This window comes from Sturnus vulgaris, chromosome 6 (genome assembly GCF_052056855.1).
Source record: "Sturnus vulgaris isolate bStuVul1 chromosome 6, bStuVul1.hap1, whole genome shotgun sequence".
NCBI classification, from domain to species: Eukaryota; Metazoa; Chordata; class Aves; order Passeriformes; family Sturnidae; genus Sturnus; species Sturnus vulgaris.
The window spans coordinates 38,027,565-38,049,028 of NC_142248.1; the positions used below are offsets into that span (position 1 = coordinate 38,027,565).

The window sequence follows — 21,464 nt, forward strand, 5'->3', positions numbered from 1 at the left end:
TGAATTCAGTCAAAATGGTTTGTTCTTTGTCTGTCCATGGTCACCATAGCTACCATTTCAATCTGTTAACATATGTGGTATTATTTTGTTCCTTTCTCTTAAACTCTGTTCACAGATGCTGTCAAGATTTCCCTTTGTACATATGAGATCGGTTCATGCCAGGTTTGGCTCTGTGCCTTTCCAGGGGAGAGCCTCTGTGATCAGGACAAGGTGGTTCAGCACTCGGTGCAGAAACTGAGACAGGATCAGAAGCTGGGGTGGGGATGGCTCCTGCTCCACTAAGGCAGGGGATCTGTGAGAAATACCCTGGGAAGAGATTGTCAGAGGTGTACCTTTTTTCTGGAGAGGTAGGTATTCCCTGGATGTGCTGTGGCAGCTCGTTGGCTGCCATAAATCAGTATAAATGCATTCATTTTAGTGGAGGTGTTGTGTCTGCTGGTAGTGAGGTCCTGTGATGTTGCTCATTACACAGGTTTTGGGTGAGGAGCCAAGAGATGAAGGGAGGCATGGCTACAACATTTTAAATAAATAAGTAATAAGACTGTACAGGCTCTGTTCTTTTTCTTTTTCAGTCTTAGAAAAGGTTCAGGCTGCCACTGAGGATGGAGGTATATGCACTCTGTGCTATGGAAGGGATTGGAATATTTAGTGGAGAACAGATTATCCACATTTCGCATTTTAATTGGCATTGAGTGAGGAAAAAAATCCGTTTTTTCTATTGCTGAATGTGAAGGCGATTGAGATGGCTTCATTTTCTTTCCAGCTGTGAAGCAGGCAGGTAAATATATTGATGTATGTATGCAGTACAGTTTATACTGAAGCTGTGAGAGAAATCAGATAGTCTGGAAAATACACAATTTCCTTTCAACAAAGTACTCACAGTAAGAGTAAAGTTAAGGTGAGTCCATATATTTATATTTTTAAGAGCATAAAAGCATTTGTTTAAAGCTCTGTGGCTCTGATTTTTCAGAGCCACTGAGCCCTCTGCTCTCTGGTTTCTTTTAACTGGAGATGTAGGTTTTCAGCATTTCTGGCAGCCAGGCCCCCTTTACTAATGCCTGCAGAGAGTAGCTGGAGAAAGTGTGAGAAACATTATTGTAATGAGGGGCTAATTCTGCCTCTCCTTCCTGCCTCTCAGTGTGGATGAAAGAGTGCCTGCAAGTCGTGTTATGTGCAGGGGAAAAGGGAATTCTGATTACTGGCTCTGGCTCCCCAGGGGCAGGGATGCTCTCCTAGCACAACTCACAGTAAGTCGCATCTGCATTTCCAGTATAAGGCCCATTTTTAAGGACTCCTAGTTTAGCTATAAAAATTCACTTAGCATGCATGAATAGAAACCAAATTGACAAGATAGACCATAACTGCTCTGAAAGGGCCATTAGTTCCTGTTGTATGAAAAATCCACATTTTTAAAAAGCAAGTATTATTCACATTTGCACAACAGGCTGTAACTGTTCCTTCTAAGTCATTACAGACTGTATGGAAATAATAATTTTCAAAATCACTATTGATACCACAGGCACAGAAACAGCAGGAGACAGATGCCTTTGCTTGATATTAATCCAGAGCTTTCCAGTGCCATTGAGCAGGCTGGGATCAGTTTAAACCTTTAATTTACACCAATGTAACTGAGACAAGGAAGACTGCTTGGTCTGATATCTGAGTTTCTGGTGCCATCAGGGGAATCCCAGAGGGGCAGTGGCTGTAAGAGGGTACCAATGAAAGACCATCCATCTCCTGTGCTCAGTCCTGCTGGGCAGGGGAAATAAATATGCATTTGGTGTGTTCCATGTTTAATAAGGGGAAAGCTTGGGGCAGATAGGATTGTAGGTGATGTTTTTTTGTTGGTTTTTTGTTTGTTTGTTTGTTTGTTTGTTTGTTGGTTTTGGGGTTTTTTTTGTGATTTTAAGAGGTACTAGGTCATGGCTCTTTAGAAAATTGTTTCTTTTTGTTCATGATTTTGTTCAAATGCCTCACTTGACACCAAATAGAGGTTTCACTGATTTTTAAAAATTTCTTTTCTGGGTTTTCATGTGTTGCAGGTTTTCTTCACACAAATACCAGTAAGGAACTAACCTGCATTTCTCTCTCCTCCCTCTGAGATCACTAACGATCACTAACATTTGAGATTTCCAGATTATATTTGGGCTGAATGAAGAGAAAGTGCACAATCAAAAGCTGGCACTTAGAGTCCTGTTGAGCTGTGCTGCCTTAGGGGTGTGGTCACAGAAGCTGGGCCTGAGCCTTCTCCTGGTTTTACAACAAAGGGATTTTCCAGAGCACAGCGATCCCCACATACAGGCGTCAGAAGGATGTCAGTAAGATGATTTTCTTCACTCTCACATGCATTTATGGACATACCAACCTGTACATTTTCTCTCTGTTACAACAGTTTGCTTGGACGTATGACTGTGAGTTTTGAAGGGAGTTTCAGATTAATTTGAATAGTTCCCTTTCCCGTGGGAATAGCAGTGCTCAGAGGCCCTGCAGGATAGTTCTGGCTGCATTTCCCTAAGATCCCTAAGTCATGAGAAGAGATTGGGCTGAGTGGTGGAATAAAGGGGGCTGTGCTGGCAGAAAGTCAATGCAGGGATTTTTTGGTACGATTTCAGGAGCAAGCAGCTGCCTCTCAGCTGGACTTCTCTTCCCCATTGCTGGGATTACCAGGAGAGCAGCAAGACACATGAAGGACTCTCAGGGAGGCAGGAGACCACCTGGCTGAGGGACTTAGCTGTGGTCAGAGCCCTGGGCACCAGCGTGTCTCCATGGGAGGGAGCAGGCAGGGGCTGCCCCACATGTTCCAAAGGTGGGACACCTCTCTCTGGGCAGGCTTTTCTGCTCCCACCCTGGACTGCCGTGACATGGACCACTGGAAAGTTGCCACCATGGAGGGGCTGGCATAGAGTTTTCCTGCAGGATCAGGGTGATGTTTCTCATAGCTAGTTATCCTTGATATAGCAGTGTCCTCAAAGGTAATGCCACAGTACTGCATAGTTCCTGGGGAGAACGTCTTCCCTCACTCAATTTAAAAAAAAAAAAAAAGGTTTGATTTAAACACTGAAGTGCAAGAGATTGTATTCCTTGCAAAGCTCTTACAATGGATATCTACTGTTAAACCTCAATCCTTTTCCTGCTAGGTCTTGTAACAAAGAACTCTCCAAAGGGATTGTGTGCATTTCTTGTTCAAAATCTCCTGTGAGAAGAATGTTATTTGACTCCCAGACACCCTAAAAATTATGGCAGCTGTCCCCTGCAATTCCATCTCCCTTCATAGACTAGCACTGCTCACTGGCTGCCCCAGAGACAAGTGAAATGGAAGATTATAAAAAGAGAGTGGTATATTCCCAGTTTAAGTGCTGTGTTAACTGCAATCATCCCTACGATTAAGTGGCTCCCTAAAAGGAAATATTTCTTCCCCATATGTTTTTTTAAGGAGTGATGAATCTCTTCACACAGTGTTTCTCATCAGATATGGAGATTAACTTAAACAGAACTGAGTGAAGCAAACCCATCAGCTATCTGAAGCTTTCTACTCTGATTTTGCTGCATGCCTCATCCTCAGGGAGGGGAAGGTGACTGTCCCACCTCATTCAAGGTTTGTTTTTTTGGAAGAAGGCACCACCTATGGAGGGGTTAATACCACTAGAGCCTGTCTCACCTCCTCTCACTGCTGTCATTTCCCATTTTCTCCTCCTGAGCTCTTCTCCAGGGCTGATTAGAGGTGCAGGATGGGGGACAGAGAGGGGCTGTCTGCTCTGGGTGCTGCTGCCAAGGGTGCCCAACCCTGGAGCACTGCTGGCTAGGCAGGGGGGGAGCTCAGGGGGAACAGGGCTCCTCAACAGCTTCAAGTTTAATTCACGGAGAGGAGTTCCCCAGGAGGAAAGGGAGGAAGTGGAGTCCTGCGATGGTAACATAGGGTGGCAGAGAAAGCTGTACCCTGACAAAAAGGAGCCAAAACTCTGCAAAGCGGGTGGTCACAGTAGCATGTACAGATGGGTGACTGCTGTTCCCATCAGCTTCACAAGCTGTGAAATATCTCCCAGCACAAATGCTGGAACAAACCCACTGGGTCCATGCTTTGCTGGGGACAGACAGGGTGTTCCCTGCAGCGCTGTTCTCTGCAGCTCTGCCCACAGGATTGTCCTGTGCTCTCGTCCCACTGCTCTCCCTGGCATTGCCAGCCTCTGCCTGTGCAGGATTTCAGTCTCATCCCATCCTTCCTCCCAGGGCCATCTCTCAGTGCCTCCCCTCTGGGTCAGCCTGGAGCCCTGTTCCAGGCCAAGGCAGTGTTTCCTCGGCTGCAGTGGCTCCCCTGGTCCTGCCGTGCTCACCCTGCAGTTGCCAGCAGCCCTTTTCCTGCTGATCCAGCCCCAGCTCTGCACCCTCTCACTCCCACCACAGTTCCCTCCCCTCGATTTTTTCCGCTGGCCTCCCACTCACTACAGGATATGAGCCATTCTCTCCAGTGGGAAATAAAAGTTTGGATTAAAATTTACTATATTATTCCTTCTCTAAAAGCAACTTTTAGGCTGAAAGGCTCCAAGGACAAATTTCCAAAGGCCCGCAAGAGATTTAGGGACAAATTTTAAAAGTCTTTTAGTCACATTAAAATGAAATTAGATTCCTCTTGGGTTTTTTTTTCAGCAAAAGGAGGTCCTTTTGAAATTTGCATGTCATGCCTGTTTATGTTTTATAGGCATGTAAATGCTTCCAGAGATTTGGGGATTGAACACCCAAGTCTCCTTGAAACCTAAGAGAACCTGGCATCATCTCATGTGCATTCCTTCCAAATTGCAGCCAAAATTGCTGTCGAACTTGGAGCATGAGGTTCTAAAGTAAGAGATAATAAACCCGATTTCCTCTCTGCATTAGCAGGCAGCTTAGCACCAGGGGAAAAAAACAACCCATAGTGTTGACTCTATAAACATCTTGTTCAAGGGGTAACATTTTCCGGATTAATAGCCTTTCAATATTAAAAACAATCAGTCTAGAGTGTCATTAATTGTCCTTTTACTACTGGTAACCAGCTATATGTATATAGATACATACATACATATATACTTGTGTAAACACACAGGCACAATCTCACTGGGGTAAGCATTTTTAGTACGTCTGTTTTCAAGGAAAATACTTTATGAAGGAGGTGAGAGAGCTGCTTTCTACAACTTCACCTAATGGGAAGGGTTTTAACTCTCATAACGCTTTGTTGCAAGAACTAGCAGCCCTGAGGATGCACAATGAGCATTGCTGTCCTGGGAAAAGGCTTGAAACATTTACCTGGGCAGGAAGAAGGCCAAGAAAGAGAAAGAAGACACGCTTCTTTTCATCCAGGGTATAAAAGCTGCTCAGTTGTTGGGCATCCTGGCTGCATTTCTACTTCATCTCTATTTTACTTGTGGGACTGAAGGGGTTAATGATAATAAGAAAAGTTTTCATTTAATAATTGGCAAGGAGAGGTGCTTTACCCTTAACAAAGAGAAACAAATTTCAAGAAATTCTTTTAAATGACAGTCCTGGCTGGTCCAACCTGTTAGGCCACAGTATAGGCACACAGTGACACTGTCTTCATAAGGAAGAGACTTTTTTCCCCCCATTTTTTGCTCTAATATCTAAACAGGTGAGCAGGTTAACCACTACATTATTGTCCAGAAGTTGCAGCCAAGCTGAGGTGCTAGGAAAATACCATCTCTGCTTTACATAACTCAGTCTGCTGCAGATCATACAGGAAATTCCTTTTGAGGAGCCTGAGCAGGACATACTGGTATGTGCAGTCATGTGTGGGATCATGGACTGATGTGTATAAATGAAGTTTTGATCCAGGTAAACAAGACCCTGTACCTACCAGAGGCTCTCTTAGTGCTCAGAGTGTTTCCTCCCTGTCTGTCCCACTTTGCAGAACTTAAAAATAATGAAGTGTTAACACAGGTTTTCTCCAGAGGAAGTGCTGTGAGCCAGAGGAGAATTTGTTGCTTTTTTGGCATTAGTTAGAGGCTGCATAAAGTGTATTCACTGTTGCTGCTAAAAAATAAAGCACAGTTCTGTATTTTGTCTACAGTGTCTGGGTACATGCTTGCCTACACTCTGCAAAGAGTTTTCTTTATGACCAGAAAACAATTTTTCAAAGTTTCCTTCAAGAACAACACCAAAATCTGTTGTGCTGTTTTGGGACAGTCCCAAAAATTCAGGAGTTTTCTTTAGCTAAAGCATAAAGAAACCAAACACCACTGTTCAGAAAGCAAAAACAAACAGGAAGAATTTTCTCAATGGTTAGAAACAAAAAGCTCCATCAGCATCAGAGATGTTATATTCAGGGCTCGTGAATTTCTGCAGAAAGGATGGAAAATGGAGAGCAGCCCTGCTGTGGATGAAGAGGGTGTTTCTGGCCTGGGACAACAGCTGTGACGGTGACAACGCTGAGACTTCCTGCTCTGGGGACACACACACACACACACATGCACGGTGCACATGCACACACACTGAGCCCTCGGCAGCCAGGGGGAAAGGCACGGACCTGCTGCTGCTCCTGGGCACCTGCTTATCGTCTGCTGGGGTCAAGGAGCAGCCTGGGGAGCGGGCAGGAGGGCACAGCGTGACCTGGGGCACGGCTCAGGCAGGGGTGGCATCCCTCAGGCCATTGCCAAGGACTGGGGACACGGGGAATGTGCTGCTTCCCCAGCCCACTGACAGGATGGAGCTGCTCAACCCCACTCCTGGCAGGGGCTGCGGGGCAGGGCTTTGGGACTGGCACACTGTGGGGAAGTGCTGGCAGAAAATATTATTTCAACGGTTCAAATGAGGGGAATTGTGTTATAAATAATTTAGATGATTGACTTAAGATTTTAATCCTGGGGCCTAAGTGGGTAATGGCCATGAAGAGAGGAGGAGGGAGGGAGGAAGGGGAAGTGGAGGAAGACCAAAATTAGGCCCAGATTTGCAAAAGTGTGCACACGTGTGTGTCTCAGCGTAAGCTGTACACACATTTCCAAATGTCATCTGTGGTCTCAGGTTCAAGTTCAAGTTCAGGTATGTTTCAGCCTAAGTCTTGGGTGAGCTTTTTTTTTTTTTTCTTCCTTCAGTACTGAGACCTGCAAAGCTCATTTTAAAATGAAAGATCGGGTGTTCCCTTCCTGCCCTTGCATTTCTGGAGTTGAAATCCTCGAATGCAGAGAAGGATAATGAACACTCAGCCATGTTTGCATTCCTGTCTCTCATGAAAATGTATTCACTACTACAGAACTAATATACTTTGCAATGGGAAATATTTGTGGCTGTCAGTGCTGGGGTTTAAGAGAATCACTAATTACTCCCCTAATTTAGAACTGGTATTTTCAAAGAATGCCAGATCAACAGCCACCATCATAAATTTTAGCTTTGTGAGCTAGAAAAAGTTATTTTTTTATATGTACTTATTTTATGTAGTGAAAAGAAGCTTATTTTTCAGTGGCAAATAACTGGGGTGAATAAATACTCACAGGTACGTGTATGTGTAAACAAAGGAAAATGACTGCATATCAGTATGTACACACAACACACATACCGAATGAAGATGGGAAAGGAGATATTGTAAAGACCACAGTATGCTGAAACAAACTACCACACACCTCAACAAGGTATTTCTTTCCTTAATTTTAACGGAGAAAGATAGTGCGTAAATATTAAGGACCCCTTTAAAACTACTCCCTGGAAGTGAAATAATTTTGATAATCTTAGGCATAAGATAGAGAAGGAAGGGGAATGCCGGGGCTGGAGACGATGGCTCTCCCCCGGCAGCTCTTTCCCCCTCCCCCTGTGCAAATTCTCTTGGATTAAAATGGCAGAGGGAGGCGGGGAGTGGCTGGGGACAGTTTGGCTGATACGAGATAACCGCTGCTAGTCAAATGGCACTTTTAATTGCTCGGGCCAATAAAAAAAAAACTTGCTACAGAAGTTAATTTAAATGAAAATAGAAGACACACCCCACAAGCTGCTTTCCATGACCGCGCATTGTGCTGCCTCAGCCTGATGCACAGTTCGAGTCGCAAATAACAGCGTGCGGTCTGGATACACTTAGGTTGCCCATTTTAGCTGCGGCGGGGCTGGACGCCCCGTTTTTCCCCCCAGCAGTTCTCCCGCATGCCCTGCGGGTTTTCCCGACAGGAGCCTCGTGTGCCGAGGGAAGGGAAAGGAAGCGGTGCCGCTGCCGCTTTTGTTCCCCGCCTCGCCCCGCTGCCGGGTCACGGCGGGGAAGGCACGGAGCGTGGGACGCGGGCGGGCTCGGTTCGGCTTCGGCTCCGCCTCCGGGGCCGCGTGGGCAGCGGGGCGCGCCGCCGGGAATGCGGGGCGCGGGGGTCCTGAGCGCGGACCCCGGCTCGGAACAAGAGGCCAAGGGGGAGCCACGGAGTTACTCGAGAGGACCTGGGGCGGCGCCCGGGGCGAGGGCGGCTCCTGGGCACCGTGCGAGATCACCGGCGGGCGGCTCTGCCCCAGGGGAGCTGGCAGCGCCCTGCTGACGGGGCTGCACCGCGGACCCGTCCGTGCGGTGCCGCTTGCCGGCTGGCTGCTACCGCTCCCCCCGTTCTCTCCGACCCCGGCGCTGTCCCGCACTCTCGGCACCGCTTCGCTCGGGCCGCCCCTCTGCTCTCCTCAGGCCACTCCTGGCCACCGGGACCCCCATCCCCTCATGGGACTCTCGCCGCTGCTGCCGGCGGGGGCCGTCCCGAACTGACCAACAACAGACCCCCGACCCTGCCGGGCTCAGCTTCCCCCGGGCAACTGAGCTTTGTATGGAATCCCATTCAAACCACGCCGTAACCTTCCGCCACGGGGGAGGCGAGGGGGGGGGGGGGGCAAAGTAGTCCCTCGCCACGCTCCTCCCGGGTCCGAGTTGCCGGCGGGGCGGCAGAACCGGGGCCGAGGCGGGGGAGCGACCGGGGAGGGGCTCCCCGGCGGGGGGTGCGGCCCCGCCTCCCGCCCGCTCCGCTCGGAGCAGAGCAGCGCGGAGCAGGGGTATCGCTGGGCGGAGAGATCGCGGAGCCCGCACACACACGGCCCGCGGTCCGCCTCCACCGCGCCCAGCGAACGGAAGCGCCGGGCCGCCGCGATGGACAGGCGGCGCCGGCCAATGGGCGGGCGGGATGGCCTCCCAAAATGTAGGTTTGCCCAATGGCAAGGGGCAGGAGCGGGGGGAGGCGGGGCTGGCCGCGGGCAGCAGCGCAGGTTGAGCGGAGTCCCAGCGCAGGGCTGGGATGAGCCTCAAAGTTCGGGGCGATCGCGGTGGGGGATGTAGCAGCGCCGCCACCGCCGCGCACCGGCCCGGCCCGCCCCGGCTCCCGCCCGCTCTTGGCGCCTCCCACCGCCCCCCCCCCCGCAGTTTTTAAACTCTGATCTTCTCCCCCCCCCCCTTCCCTTCTTCTCCACACCCCCCCTCCCCTTCCTCCCCTAAATGCCAGCCATGATCGAGAAGGGCCCGGAGGTCTCGGGGAAACGGCGGGGCAGGAATCAGAACGCCGCCGGGGCGAATAATAACAACAACGGCGGCAGCAAAAGTTTATCCGCCGCCCCCAACGGCAACAGCAGCGTGAACTCCTGGGAGGAGGGGAGCTCGGGGTCGTCCAGCGATGAGGAGCACGGTGAGGAGCGGGTGCGGGGTGCGGTTTTTTTGGGGGGGGTTACAGGGGCCGCTCGGGCCCACGCGGGTAACGCTTCTCCCTCTGCCTCCCTCAGCTGGCGGCGGAATGAGGGTCGGGCCGCAGTACCAGGCGGTGGTCCCTGATTTCGACCCCGGTAAGTCTTTATTATGTTTTAAGGGAGGCAAGTCTTCCCCTTCATCCGGTGCTTTGGACTCCCCCCGATGAGCAGGGGTACTCCACCTCCCCCCGCCGCGTTCCGCTCATCGGGTCCAAAAATGATCTCCCCTTAATTCCACTCTCAAACACCCAGAGCAAGAACAAGGACCCCCCCTCCTCCCCCCTTCCCCAGCGCACACGGTTGATAAAAGAAGTCTCGATGCTTTCCAGAGGGCGCTTTGCAGGCAGGGAGGAACAGGGAAGCTGGCAGGGCTGGAGGAGGCAGGAGATGGCAGTTGGGTGGGTTTTTTTTCTTCTTCTTCTTTCTTTCTTTCTTTCTTTTTCCTTTTTCCCCCCTTTTGTTCGTTTTTTTTTTTTCTGTTTGTTTTTTCTTCTTTTTTTGTTTGTTCCATCCTCTCATGAACTCGTGTTTCTGTGGTCTCAGTGATAGGGGGTGGAACTAGAAGACATCAAGTTATAATTATAATTTTATTTGAAGGTATTTAGAAGTGACTTAGATCTGTATTTTAATTTTCTCTCTTCCTAATAAGCTGGTTGCTTCTGTCCTCCAAAAAACTGTTTCACGTTCTAGCTATTCTGCTGCGGTTCTTTGTAAGCTAATTTAAAGTGGTATGGAAGCAAATTTTGAGCAAACAAAGGAATTGGGGCTGTGCTGAAAGGCAGGTGCTGGAAGCACGGTAGTGCTGATGTATCTCCGTGTATAGAAAGACAGGTTGTTGACCTCTTTAGTTTGAAATCTAAGCTGCTTTTTTTTTTTTTTTTTTTTTTTTTTTTGGTATTGTTCTTTTGTAAGTGGAGGTTGTAGCTAGTGAAAACCCTCCTTCTGTCTGGAGATCCTAGCGTTTGGAGTTGTCCCTTTGCCCAGCCCAAACTTAATTGAATCCTCCGCACCTCTCACACTAAAACAAAAAGAATGGTGTGGAAAGCCACAGTGTCTCCTTATCGAATAATCCTGAGAGTTACTATCGTGTGGACTCAGGAAAAAGATTTATTGTGGGTCATCCTCAGACTGTGCACTGATGTTGGATGCCTTTTTTTATTATTAAATATATGTCTGTTTCTAACTGTTAAGATCTCAGGGTGGGGGGAGGGCAAAGAGGATTTTTTTTTTCTGAAGTTCAGTATTACTTGTATTCATTTATAGGATAAATTTTCCCCACTTCTTCCCCCCTTCGTTTTCTTGACAAAATAATATACAAGGGAGGTCCATTTCTTGGCTGACCAGGAGGAGAAGGGGGGTGGCCAGGAGGGAGGGGGAGGAAGGGGGAGCTGTTAGCTAGGCAGCAGTTGACACTGGTTTTCAATCTGTAGGTCAAACGCTGCATTTCTGGAGCACCCAACGTGCATCACACTGACTTATCAGCCACAGCAATACTTGGGCTTTACGGTCACCCTCCTGAATTATGCTCTTTTGAGCAAGTCATTTCTCTAACATAATAGGTGAAGGGGGGAAAATTATTGTGAGCTGCTTCCTCACTGTTGTGTACTCAGATGTACATTGTTCTGGTTTAAACTTACAGACGTACAGTGACCTATACAAAGGTTATTGCTTTCTGTGCTGTGTGGAGTGGAAGGGAGGGGGAAGTGTGTGATCTGAAGAAACAAATTTTTTTTGAGTAATCTGTACCCTAACACGGGATCAGCAGGTGATTGTGCTTGAGTACACAGTGTAATACAGCAAGCTTATGGTAGGTTCACCCAAAGTAAATGATCAGTCTTCTGATGACCTGAATGGACATCAGATCCTCCTTTACTGGCCTCTGGGTTTGTTGGTTTTTTTTTTTCTGTTTCTGAAAAGTAAACCTTTTAGTTAAGAAGTTTGGGGTGAACTTTTATCTGCTTGTGTATGAAAGAGTTTGTTTCCTGTCATGTGGAACTACCCAGGAATCATTTTGCAATGCCACGTTGTTCCCTGAATTTTGTCATCTCTTCTTGGTCCTAAAGGCTAAAAGCTACATTAAGTTCATTTTTTACGTCTCTTTTGTATCCTTCTTTAAGAAATAAAACCCTAAATAAGCCTAACGTGCTGCACTAAGACCTTTTGACTGAAACTGTTAAGTTGTCCTGTCTCACTGATAATGTCAAAAGTTAAATCTTTGAAATAGTTTTACCAGAGTGCACATGCTATGCTATGTCTGTTTCTCACTAAAAAATTGTAGTGACTGGTTGACCAAAAGATCCTAAACTTGAGAGTTGTTGCTGTGGAGGCTTTCACCTTCAGGTTAGCTGAGTGGGATAATGTGGAGTGCTCGTGCTGCTCTGACTGTGTCTGAGGGGAAAATAACACAGACCAGGCCTTGTGTGTATTTCTTTTTTTAAACTTAATGTTCTATTATACCTCGAGTTTGGCTGAGGTCTATATGTAACAGCTTATTCTTACATCAGTATTTTAGGTGGAAGTTCCTCTGTTCCCATGCAGAGGGGCAGAGAAAGCATTTCATTTTGTTTCACTTCTCAGCCACATGCGAGCTGCTGCAAAGAGCAGTGAAATTAGGAGAGCTTTGAAAGGTCTGAAATCCTTTTCTGTGCAGCTGCAGGAGGAAAGAGAGGTAGTGGTGGGATGCTAGTCTGGGTATCATGAGTTAAATAGTCAGAGAAGAGCAAAAAACTATTGCATGGTATGGCCTGTAAGTGGAGAGAGTGGTCCCAGTGGTTGCCTACGTTTAGAAAGTGAAGGACTTCATCATCTTTTTGTTAGCAAGATGAAGGATACAAAGTTCTTGTTTCTCCCTTGCTTTGCCAGAGTATGAGGAAAAGGGTTAAGGGTTGTGCTGCTTTGTTTTTCCTTCTCGCTTGAAAGAAAATGACAGTTTCAGAAACCAGAAAATGACAAGTTCACATTCTGAATTAAAATACCTTGATGTAAGTTTATATTATTCCTTGTGGCTAAAACTTGCTGTGGCAGTGGCCAAGGAAGGGCCTGATGTGATTATTTGACTGTAAAAATGCTCGTGGCTGGAATCCTCTGTAGGAGGTGGTTCTTACTCAGAGCTCTTTTAGTAAGTCTCTTTACAGTGGCAAGGCCTATTCCATGGGCTGGCAGAGCCTGTAGGTTCTCTGCTAAAGTTAATATTGCCATCCTTTTTACCTATCCCAATTTCCCCGTGTTTTGGGAAAGTATGTTCTCACTACATCGATCCTGCTTCTTTTATTATCTCAAAAACTTACAGCTTTATTGTTACTGTTACAGTACTTACACCTTTATTGTTATTTGTATAATAAGAGTAGCTGTACAGTAAAGGCAAGGCTTTTGCAGAGGCAATGTGTGTATTAAGCAAGCCAATTCAACTGGGGAAAAGAATAGGCAAAACTTCCTGGGCTGAAAATCCCATGCCGGAGCTCACTAGACTCAGTAAAACTTGTGCTTCAGCTATGCTTCACTGTTTGGCCTTGAATTCACAAATGTGATGTGAAAAATTGCTATTGTGTCTGCTATTTTTTCTCTTATTAGAGCTCAGAATCAATTATTTGCCAGCCCAAAATTCTGTGTGTTAAGCAAAGGCTTAAATGCTGGTAGGTCAGCATTTCTTGTGAGTTCTTAGACAGACACGGAAGATTTTGAAGAGGTAAACTATTATGGTTCTTTTAATCCATACAAATGAAACCCACACGTCCCATTAATAGAAAAACTCAGTGGAAGGAAACATGGCATATCCTAAAGCTAAATAAAAATCTTTTGTATAGGGAGGCACTGATATTGTACTTGACTGTTTTATTTGTTGCTTATTAATTTATGCTATTGGAACACTGAAAATAGGAGGAAGAAAACATTAGTGAGCACTTTAACACAGCCAGTGGATTTCAGTAATGATTAAAGCTTCCATAATTTTGAGGAGTGTTAAATAACTCCCTGAAGAACAGTTACTCCCAAATTTTGGCTTGTATTGAAGGTAGACGAACTTTTTTTTTTTTTTGTCCTTTGTAGCATTACAGCTTTAGATTTCCTTATCTGTTGGAATGGCAGTAAAAATACAAGCCACATCTTATGTCTTTTGACGCTGGTTGTGTTGGTCATCTTTGGAAAGGAGCATCTGGGGCTCTTTCCAGAAATGCAAATTTGGGATGTATGTCAGCTGAGAGTTCCATCCCTTGCTTGCAGTGTTGCTGTCTTCCCAGTTTTTTGGTTTTGTACTGTAACAGTAAAAAATGGTGGAGAGAAATCCACTTGTAGTGCTTTCACCCCTTGGTTCAGAAAAGCCTACTGGAAGGTGGTCACTGCCAGAATATCACTAATCCTTGAGGAGCTTGTTCTCTGCTCCACACTGTTAGCTGCACTCTGTGTGCTCCTGCACAAACAGTTGGTTTTCCCAGACCTTCTTTCATGACCAAGACTCTGTTGTTTCAGCAGTGACAAAAAATGAAGGCAGGAAAAAAAAAGAAACCAGCAGCTCTTTTCACTACAGTGAGAAACCTTGTCAGTGTAGTTGTGTCTAAGAAGAGTTTAAAAAAAAATTAACCAAGATAGTCAGTGCTGTCTCTTATCTGGAGTGCCTGATCACTGTGTGGAAGTGATGGCATGGCCATGTCCTAGGGGAGGAAGCTAATACATCCATCCAACTCTGGCTGTTAAAATATGCCTACTCTGCCTATTGAGGTTCAAAGGTTGAAAGTATAATATTGGGACAGCCCCTGGGTATCTGATTCCCCTAGAACTGTTGTATTTCTCTGGTGGTTGTAAAGGCCATGTTTTATTAGGTTATATCATCAGCTACTTCATGGGGTTCTGGGCAGAGGCACCCATTGACCTACACAATCAGGACTGTAACCATTTAACAAGAGGTTATTATAAACCCCCTTATGATGTACACTTGACAAGTCCAACTCCCAGCCTGCTTTTTCTGGTTCTTTGAAGCTAGTCCTGTGCCTCACAGTGTTAATAGTTTATAAGTTGTCTGAGTACCCAATGAGTGTAGAGAAAATGGTGTTTTGCTGAATGGACTCATCAGAAAAGGGAAGAGAAAAAAAAAAAGAGTGCTTTTTAGGTGAGACTTTGGGATCTCCATCTAAGCAAGTGGAAAATTCAAAACCAAACTCCTGAAACTGGAAATACTGGTATCCTGGAAAGGTATCTCATCTCTTCAAATGACTATGCCTTAAAGTCAGCAGGCAGGAACTCAGTGAAACAATCCCTTTGGAAAAGAAGGAAGAGTTAGAGTTAAGAGGGTGTTTGATCTAATCAGAAATACCAAACCATAATGTACTAATGCCCAGGGTGTTTGGACTGACAGAGGCAGCCTGGTGTCTTGGTAAACCACACACGCCTTGGGTCTTTCACTGTTGTTTAAGGAGATGTACATCATACCCAACAAGAGTGTGCTTTCAGAATTAGGTGGTGGAAAATATACGTATTGCAGGTTTTCTCTTAAACTCCTGTGGGAGAAGAGCTTTTCCCCCTAGTTGTAGTTGCTCAGTGCCATACTTCCTCATGGGCTATATTTGTCTTGCCCTCCTTCTCAGAGGTCACAGGCTCTGTGAATGTGCTGTAGTGCAGAGCAGATGAGAAGGTCCTCGACCTCAAGCTGCTCCAGCAGAAACTGTTGCCAAACCCTTGGGTTTTTGTTTCAGCACGGGTAGGAATTTAGGTACAGTCAAAGGGTCAGGCTGGTGTCCAGCAGCCCTGGGGAAGGAGGAAGGTGGCTCTTGCCATCTCCTTACTGGGCTGGCAACTCTGCTGCTGTGTGGGTGAGTCTGTCTCATGTTTTTCTGTCAGCAGTATATACTGCTGGTCCAGTCTCCAGAGCAGGAAAGGCTGTAGCCTGCTGCTACAGACTGAAGCTGACTTACAGATGCTGATACTTTAGCTTATTCTCTGTTTTTAAAATCCACTCTGGAAAAAAAGGTGAATAGTTCTCAAGTTGGAAACTTTATTATCTGTACCTCTGGCACCTCAGTAGGAGTACAGCTGTTGATTTGGTGCCATATCTTTTTTACCTGTGGGCTGCTCACCTGAGGAGAGACTGTTTTTGAGCCTACATTGCTCAGTAGTCAGCTTTCACCCAGCCTGTTCACTTGTCCTGTGAAGGGGTGCAGAGGCTCTAGTGGTGAGCACAGCTCCCACTCAAACATGTTTCAAGGCATGGCTTTGGAGCTTTCTCATTATTCAAATAGCACCGAGAACATCCTTCTCAAACCTTAATGCTGTTGTAAACAAACAAATCTCAGTGTAGCCAAAGCCTGTGGCTTCCTTCCCTGCCTGGCACATGCAGTGTTTGTATGTGGAGGTAATAGCTGTCTCATGTACTGACAAATGTATTAATGGCTGGACTGGAATTAATACTAGGTAGAGTGACTGCTTTGTTCTTCATAGCTGGTTCCTGCTGCTTAATGAGGTGCTCTTAAAACTCTTGTTTTCAGTCCTAGTTAGGTCTGTGACTTGGCCAAGTGAAGGCTTAGAGCTGCCTGTGATTAGTCATTATAATTAGCTCGGAAATCTTTGCCTCTGTGATCAAGGCACACTGTATAATGCGGCTTATAGAGGGCTCTAGCCCTGTCACATACCTTCAGAGTAGTATGGATGACAGTGCTCTGCTGGACATATGTATGTATTTAACTGTGTTGTAACTTTAATCTGCAATTTCTTAATATGTGCCAGGAAGGTAAATCTGAAGTAACTGCCTCCTCAGAAACCTGTGGTTAGTGCTAGTCCCTGCTTCCCATGGACAGAACATTTTTTGGTTTTGGCCAAGGCTTGCCTTACCCATACCAAGTGTAAGGTAAGATTGAGACATGGTGACTGGTAGCTGAGTATAGAGAGCAAATAAAAAAGAAAATTTTGGGGTAGTTAGAGTGTGCCCCTTCCCTAGGAAGTCAGTACCTCTTTCTGCACTGGGTGACCTTGTCTTTTGAGGCTTAGACTTGGCGGTGTAACAAGATGAGCAATCCCACATTAGGTGTTTAAACTTGAAAGAGCAGTTTGAAATTCAGTGCTTGAAAATACAAAGTTGATTTGTAAGCTAAACTTGATCTTAAAAAGCACTTTTTAAGGAGTGCTTGATTAGATGTCTCTTTCTTTAAAATTTTCTAGCCTTTAATTTATCCTTCCATACGAAAGTTTTGATGACTTTGTGCTTTCTGAAAGTGCAAGAGGATGTGTTCAGCCTTAGTGAAGGCAGTGAAAGTTTCTCCAGCATACTGGAGAATTGGGCTGCTTTTGTGCTCCTCACATTGTTTAGAAATACAGCTGGTTGTGATGAGCATTGGCTTTAAGTATTATAGATCAAACTCAGTAAATTTTCTGTACTTCTCATGTAAGATTTTGAGATGAAACCACCGAGTTTAACCTACCTTTCCAAGTATCTTCAAAAATTCAGCTTTATGCAGCAGCTTACTCTTTGAACTTCGTAAAGGAGGTATTGGTAAATGTTGCATCTCTGGGGGGGATCAGGCTGCAGTAGTGTGATAGAATTGCAAAAATTCCCTCTGGTGAGGCAATTCTAGTCTATTCTTCCCCCTTCAGCCCTGTCCCTCATTGTGCAGGTATGTCTGGGGACATCAGTAGGGTCTCACAGATACTGTGTGTGTGTGACTAAGTGTGTCTCTGGAAAAGTATCACCCTGCCCTTTTAGGAGCAGGAGTTTACAATTGTGTGTTTTTGTCCTTAAAGTTGTTTAATCATTCTTGCTCCCTCCCCTAACTTTGTGCTCTTCACCTGGATGGATTTCACAGCTATTAATCTGAGAGAGCTTGCTTTTTCAGTGCAGTTGTCTAATTAGGGGAGTCTAGCCATGTGCCTGCCTATTGCAGCTTTTCAGTTCTGCTCTCTGTAAGTATCTGGGATAACCTGCCACGATAGCTTGTGCATGTACTTTTAGATGACTGGATGTTTTATCAGGTTGGGCTTTAGTTCATAGAGAGACTTTGATTTGAAAGTTTGATATTGAAAATAATTACTAGTGTACATGACCTTGAACTGGTGTCCTTCTAGACTTTGTAACCCTAATGTGAAAGCACAACATAACAAATGTGTAATCGTAGTTGTGGCTTCTGAGTTCAGAAATCCCTACGGAATATGTATAACCAAGGCTTGCATGCAGGGGTACAATGCCTGCTGGTCCCTGGAGAGGGTACCGAGAGATTCTAGTTCTACACGGGGCTCGGGGATGGATAAAGACTAAGAAAAACCTCTCTGGAGGAGGAAATCACCTTCTGTCTGGAAGAACTGAATTGACAGGACTGGGAAAATCTGCTCTACATAACAGCATTGTTTTTGTAGCAAATCTTTACATGCTGCTTGCATTGAAATACAAGGAGTTTTTTTCTCTTTCCTCTGACTTCCATCTTCTTTGGTTATCTGAACTCATCCCCTGTTCTCATCAGTAATGCTGGTTTGAGTTTTGGCCTTGTGTAAATGGTGAGGAGGGATTCTTCTCCTTCCACCCTGTGTTGAGAGCCCACTGCCCCATGTAGCAGGTGCTGTTGGCTGGAGTTGTGCATAGTTCTGCATTTAGGTTGCTAACAGCTGTGTGAGAAGCTGAAAGTGTTGCGTCTGTAACTCAAGTTTTTTTGTTTTAAAGAATCTAAAATGATCAGTGATACCAGTGTGTGCATCTATTCCTCTGGCTGACGCCTCTCCATCCTTAGGAGGGAGCTGGTGTAGGTGCTTCTGGGAGGAGTAAAGGACTGTGAAGGCAGGCAGGCATACCAGGTGTAGCATTTGTACTTTCTCGGTATTGTTTTCTGTCTGGGAATCTTAAAGATGTCCCTCCTGGGACCCTTGTGCTGATTTGTGCAGCTGCTACCACACTGTTCATGACAGTAGCCATGGGAACACAAGTAGGATGATACAAGTTTAAAACTCTAACTTGTTGCTAGGCAGACCCAGCTCAACGTGTGGATTAAGTAGTCTTAACAACAACAAAAAAACCCACTCCAACACTCCAGATATTCTGCCACTTCTGTGGGGGAAGACAGCTGGGCTCACCCCTAACTCTGGGTCTTTCTTCAGGCTGGCAGAATGAAACCAGCCCGAGAAGAGTCCCCTGACACCAGCCAACCTTGGGGGAAACCCCTCTTGTACATCTGAATCATGAGTAGGTGGTGGCTGGGGGGGCGGCAGTTTCAGCAGGTAAGTTTTGACACAATCTTTTGTAAAAAACCAAGTTCTGTGAAGTAAAGCCGTGTGCCTCCCAATGCAAAACCGTTGTGCCACTCAGTCTTAAAGTTTTAGCCTGCATTAAAATAGGTACTGCTACAAGTGACATACACTCTAAACAAAGGTCATGGGCTTAAAATATCACAAGATCGCTTTTAAACTCTGGCTGTAAAAATTAAAATTATGACTAAGGCAAGGTAAGCACCTTCAAAAATTGCACTGCTTTTGCCCACTGTTAGCGTAGGTGCTCAGTGTGCTGCATGAGCTGGCATAGACCTTTTAACTTGTTGATAAGTTGTTCTGTCCTAAGCTTGTGTTTTGGCATTTTATGTTCAAGAAACAAGGGCAGCCTGTTCCCTCATGTTATTTCCATTGTCAACGTCTGACAAAGGATGTAGGGCACATTATGGGAGCCCAAAGGGAACTGGAGACCCAAACTTTCAGGGAGTGATGGCCCCTGTATGCTACTTGAGGGCTGAGATCCAGCATGTCTTTGTCCCTGCAGCTGTTGGCTTCCTGTATCACAGCAGTAATTAGTTATGCTCTGGCCACTGGTTTAAATGGATCTTGTTTTTATTTTATAAACATTTGCTCTGCAGTTACTGTCATTCCTGTTGGAATAAGGCCATTTATAGAGATGCTCCCAATTACCACCTGCTCTTTTTCTTTCTTAGCAAAATACTCTCTTACCTAATTTAACCTCCCACAGTAATTGCTTTGAAGTTGTTTTCTCTTTGCATCCTGGCTCATTTCTATACCTTTTTCCCCTGACCACCCTAACAAACTGCAGTCCTTGTTTGTCCTTCCTTAAATTACCTGCTTCTGGGGAGAAGGCTACTTGCTTGGTTTGCCCCAAACATTTTTGTAGTCGACTCTTAAAAGAAAAGATTTCTTTCCTTTAGTATGTCTCAGGTTTTTTTGTTTTTGTTTTTTTTTTTTCTTTGTAACTGCTATTTGTGGTTCTCCAACTTTCATTAGAGTTTTACTGCAGTTTATACATTCTGTCCACCCTCTTATTTACCCAGCCCTGCTTGGATTTCTGTGCTCCTAAGTCCTCTTTCTTGGTTCTTTGTTCGTCCAGGAAAAACACCCATATCTGAGCTTCATTGTAGTTGTGTTGTTCCAAGTTCCCTCTCAGGCTGGAAGAAAGTGGTCGTGATTTTTACTTTGTTATAATTTAGCTCTGTAAGGGGGGGAAATATACCAGAAGTCTGTCCCTTAACCTCTTTTACAGCTTGCATGCCTCTCTGGACATGGTATCTGCATGCTTTTCAAGCATTTATGTGGCAGCGACATTCTTGCCTTTTCAGGCTCCTTAAGGCTTTTGCTTCATCACTGAAGAATTTCTGCCTCAGCTTCTCCTGTGGAAGCCACTTATTTTTGTAGGAGCAAATGCTCCCGCCCCTTTAGCTGGTGCAGTATCCGTCTCTTTGGCCAGTCGTGTCACTCTTCTGAACTGTTGCTGCTGTGAGGTGTGTGAGCAAGGGGAGAGAGCTGATCTTTCCTTGAGCCAGGGCTGCCCCAGGAACTGGCTTGTCTGGAGCCTTTAGCCGGGCCCTGCCTGCTGGGCAGCGAGGCTGGATTGCTGAGAGTGGCTCTGAATCTGTCCTATGAATTTGGAGAGAGAGGGGAGGTCTCCTTGCCGGTTTTGTGAATAAAGCAAACCTTGAGGTTGCTAGCTGACTCAAATCTACAAACAGGCAGGACATGCAAGAGCTTTTCTCTTTGCCGTAGTCTCAGCCTCGGGCTCATCATTGCAAGGCTTGGCTCGGAGGGCACAGCTGGATCTCATCTGAAGTTCTCATCACCTCTCTTCTCCTGTTTGGCTTTATGCAAGTATCGAATAACTTGGGAGAGAGGCTTGCTGGTGGGAACTTGGTGGTGGAAGGATGATTTTTCAGAGCTGTCCTCTGGATTTCAGCCCAAGAGCTGAGTTGCTTGGCAAATAATTTCTTCCTGTGTGTACTGGCTCTGAGAAGTGGGTCTGCTCTCTGGGAAACTGCTGCATTGTGCTCTAGTTTTTTCTATTATTTTGGGTGGGTTTTTAGTCCTCTTGGTTTGTTTTTTAAGATGATTATCCCCCAAGATTTGCCTGGGATTGTGAGTGCGTGGGATCAGTTTCTTTTCTTGGGCAATTTCAGGTGAAACAGCAAGCTGTCTTCCACACGAGTCAGGTGCAGTCCTTGTGGTGCAAATACAGCAGGCACAAATCCAGCCGTTCTGCAAGCAGGCTGAAAATTGGCAAAGGTTCAAGAGTTTATTTGTAGATTTGGGTGAAAAATTACTTTTTCTACTGGAACAGATGCAAAGATGATTGGAGTTGGGAGGTCTTGCAGTTTTGGAGGTCTGGTACCACTAGTGGCTGGGGAGCATCCATGTGCTGGTGCAGAGTGGAGATGGCAATCTGAGATTGACCACTGCTGGTTTGAAAAGATGTAAATTGAGAAGACATTTATAAATGCTAAAGCTGTTTAAAATGTGTGTGCAAGTAGTTATGTTAGGCAGACTCATGTTGTTTATTGTACTCATCTTGCTAAAGTTATACTGAAGGATGGAGGAAAAATAAAGACAGAACTTACTGAACCCCT

The 21,464-nt window shown here is 45.8% G+C and overlaps 1 protein-coding gene across 1 annotated transcript in view; it reads left to right on the forward strand.

The window, feature by feature from the left end:
• Positions 1–9,382: 9,382 nt before the first annotated feature.
• RCOR1 (REST corepressor 1) overlaps positions 9,383–21,464 on the forward strand; it is an 81,795-nt gene continuing 69,713 nt past the window's right edge. The window contains exons 1-2 of the mRNA XM_014871936.2: positions 9,383–9,608; positions 9,703–9,762. Coding sequence (XP_014727422.1) covers positions 9,422–9,608; positions 9,703–9,762 — 247 coding nt within the window. The 5' untranslated portion in view covers positions 9,383–9,421. The remainder of the gene's footprint in view (positions 9,609–9,702; positions 9,763–21,464) is intronic.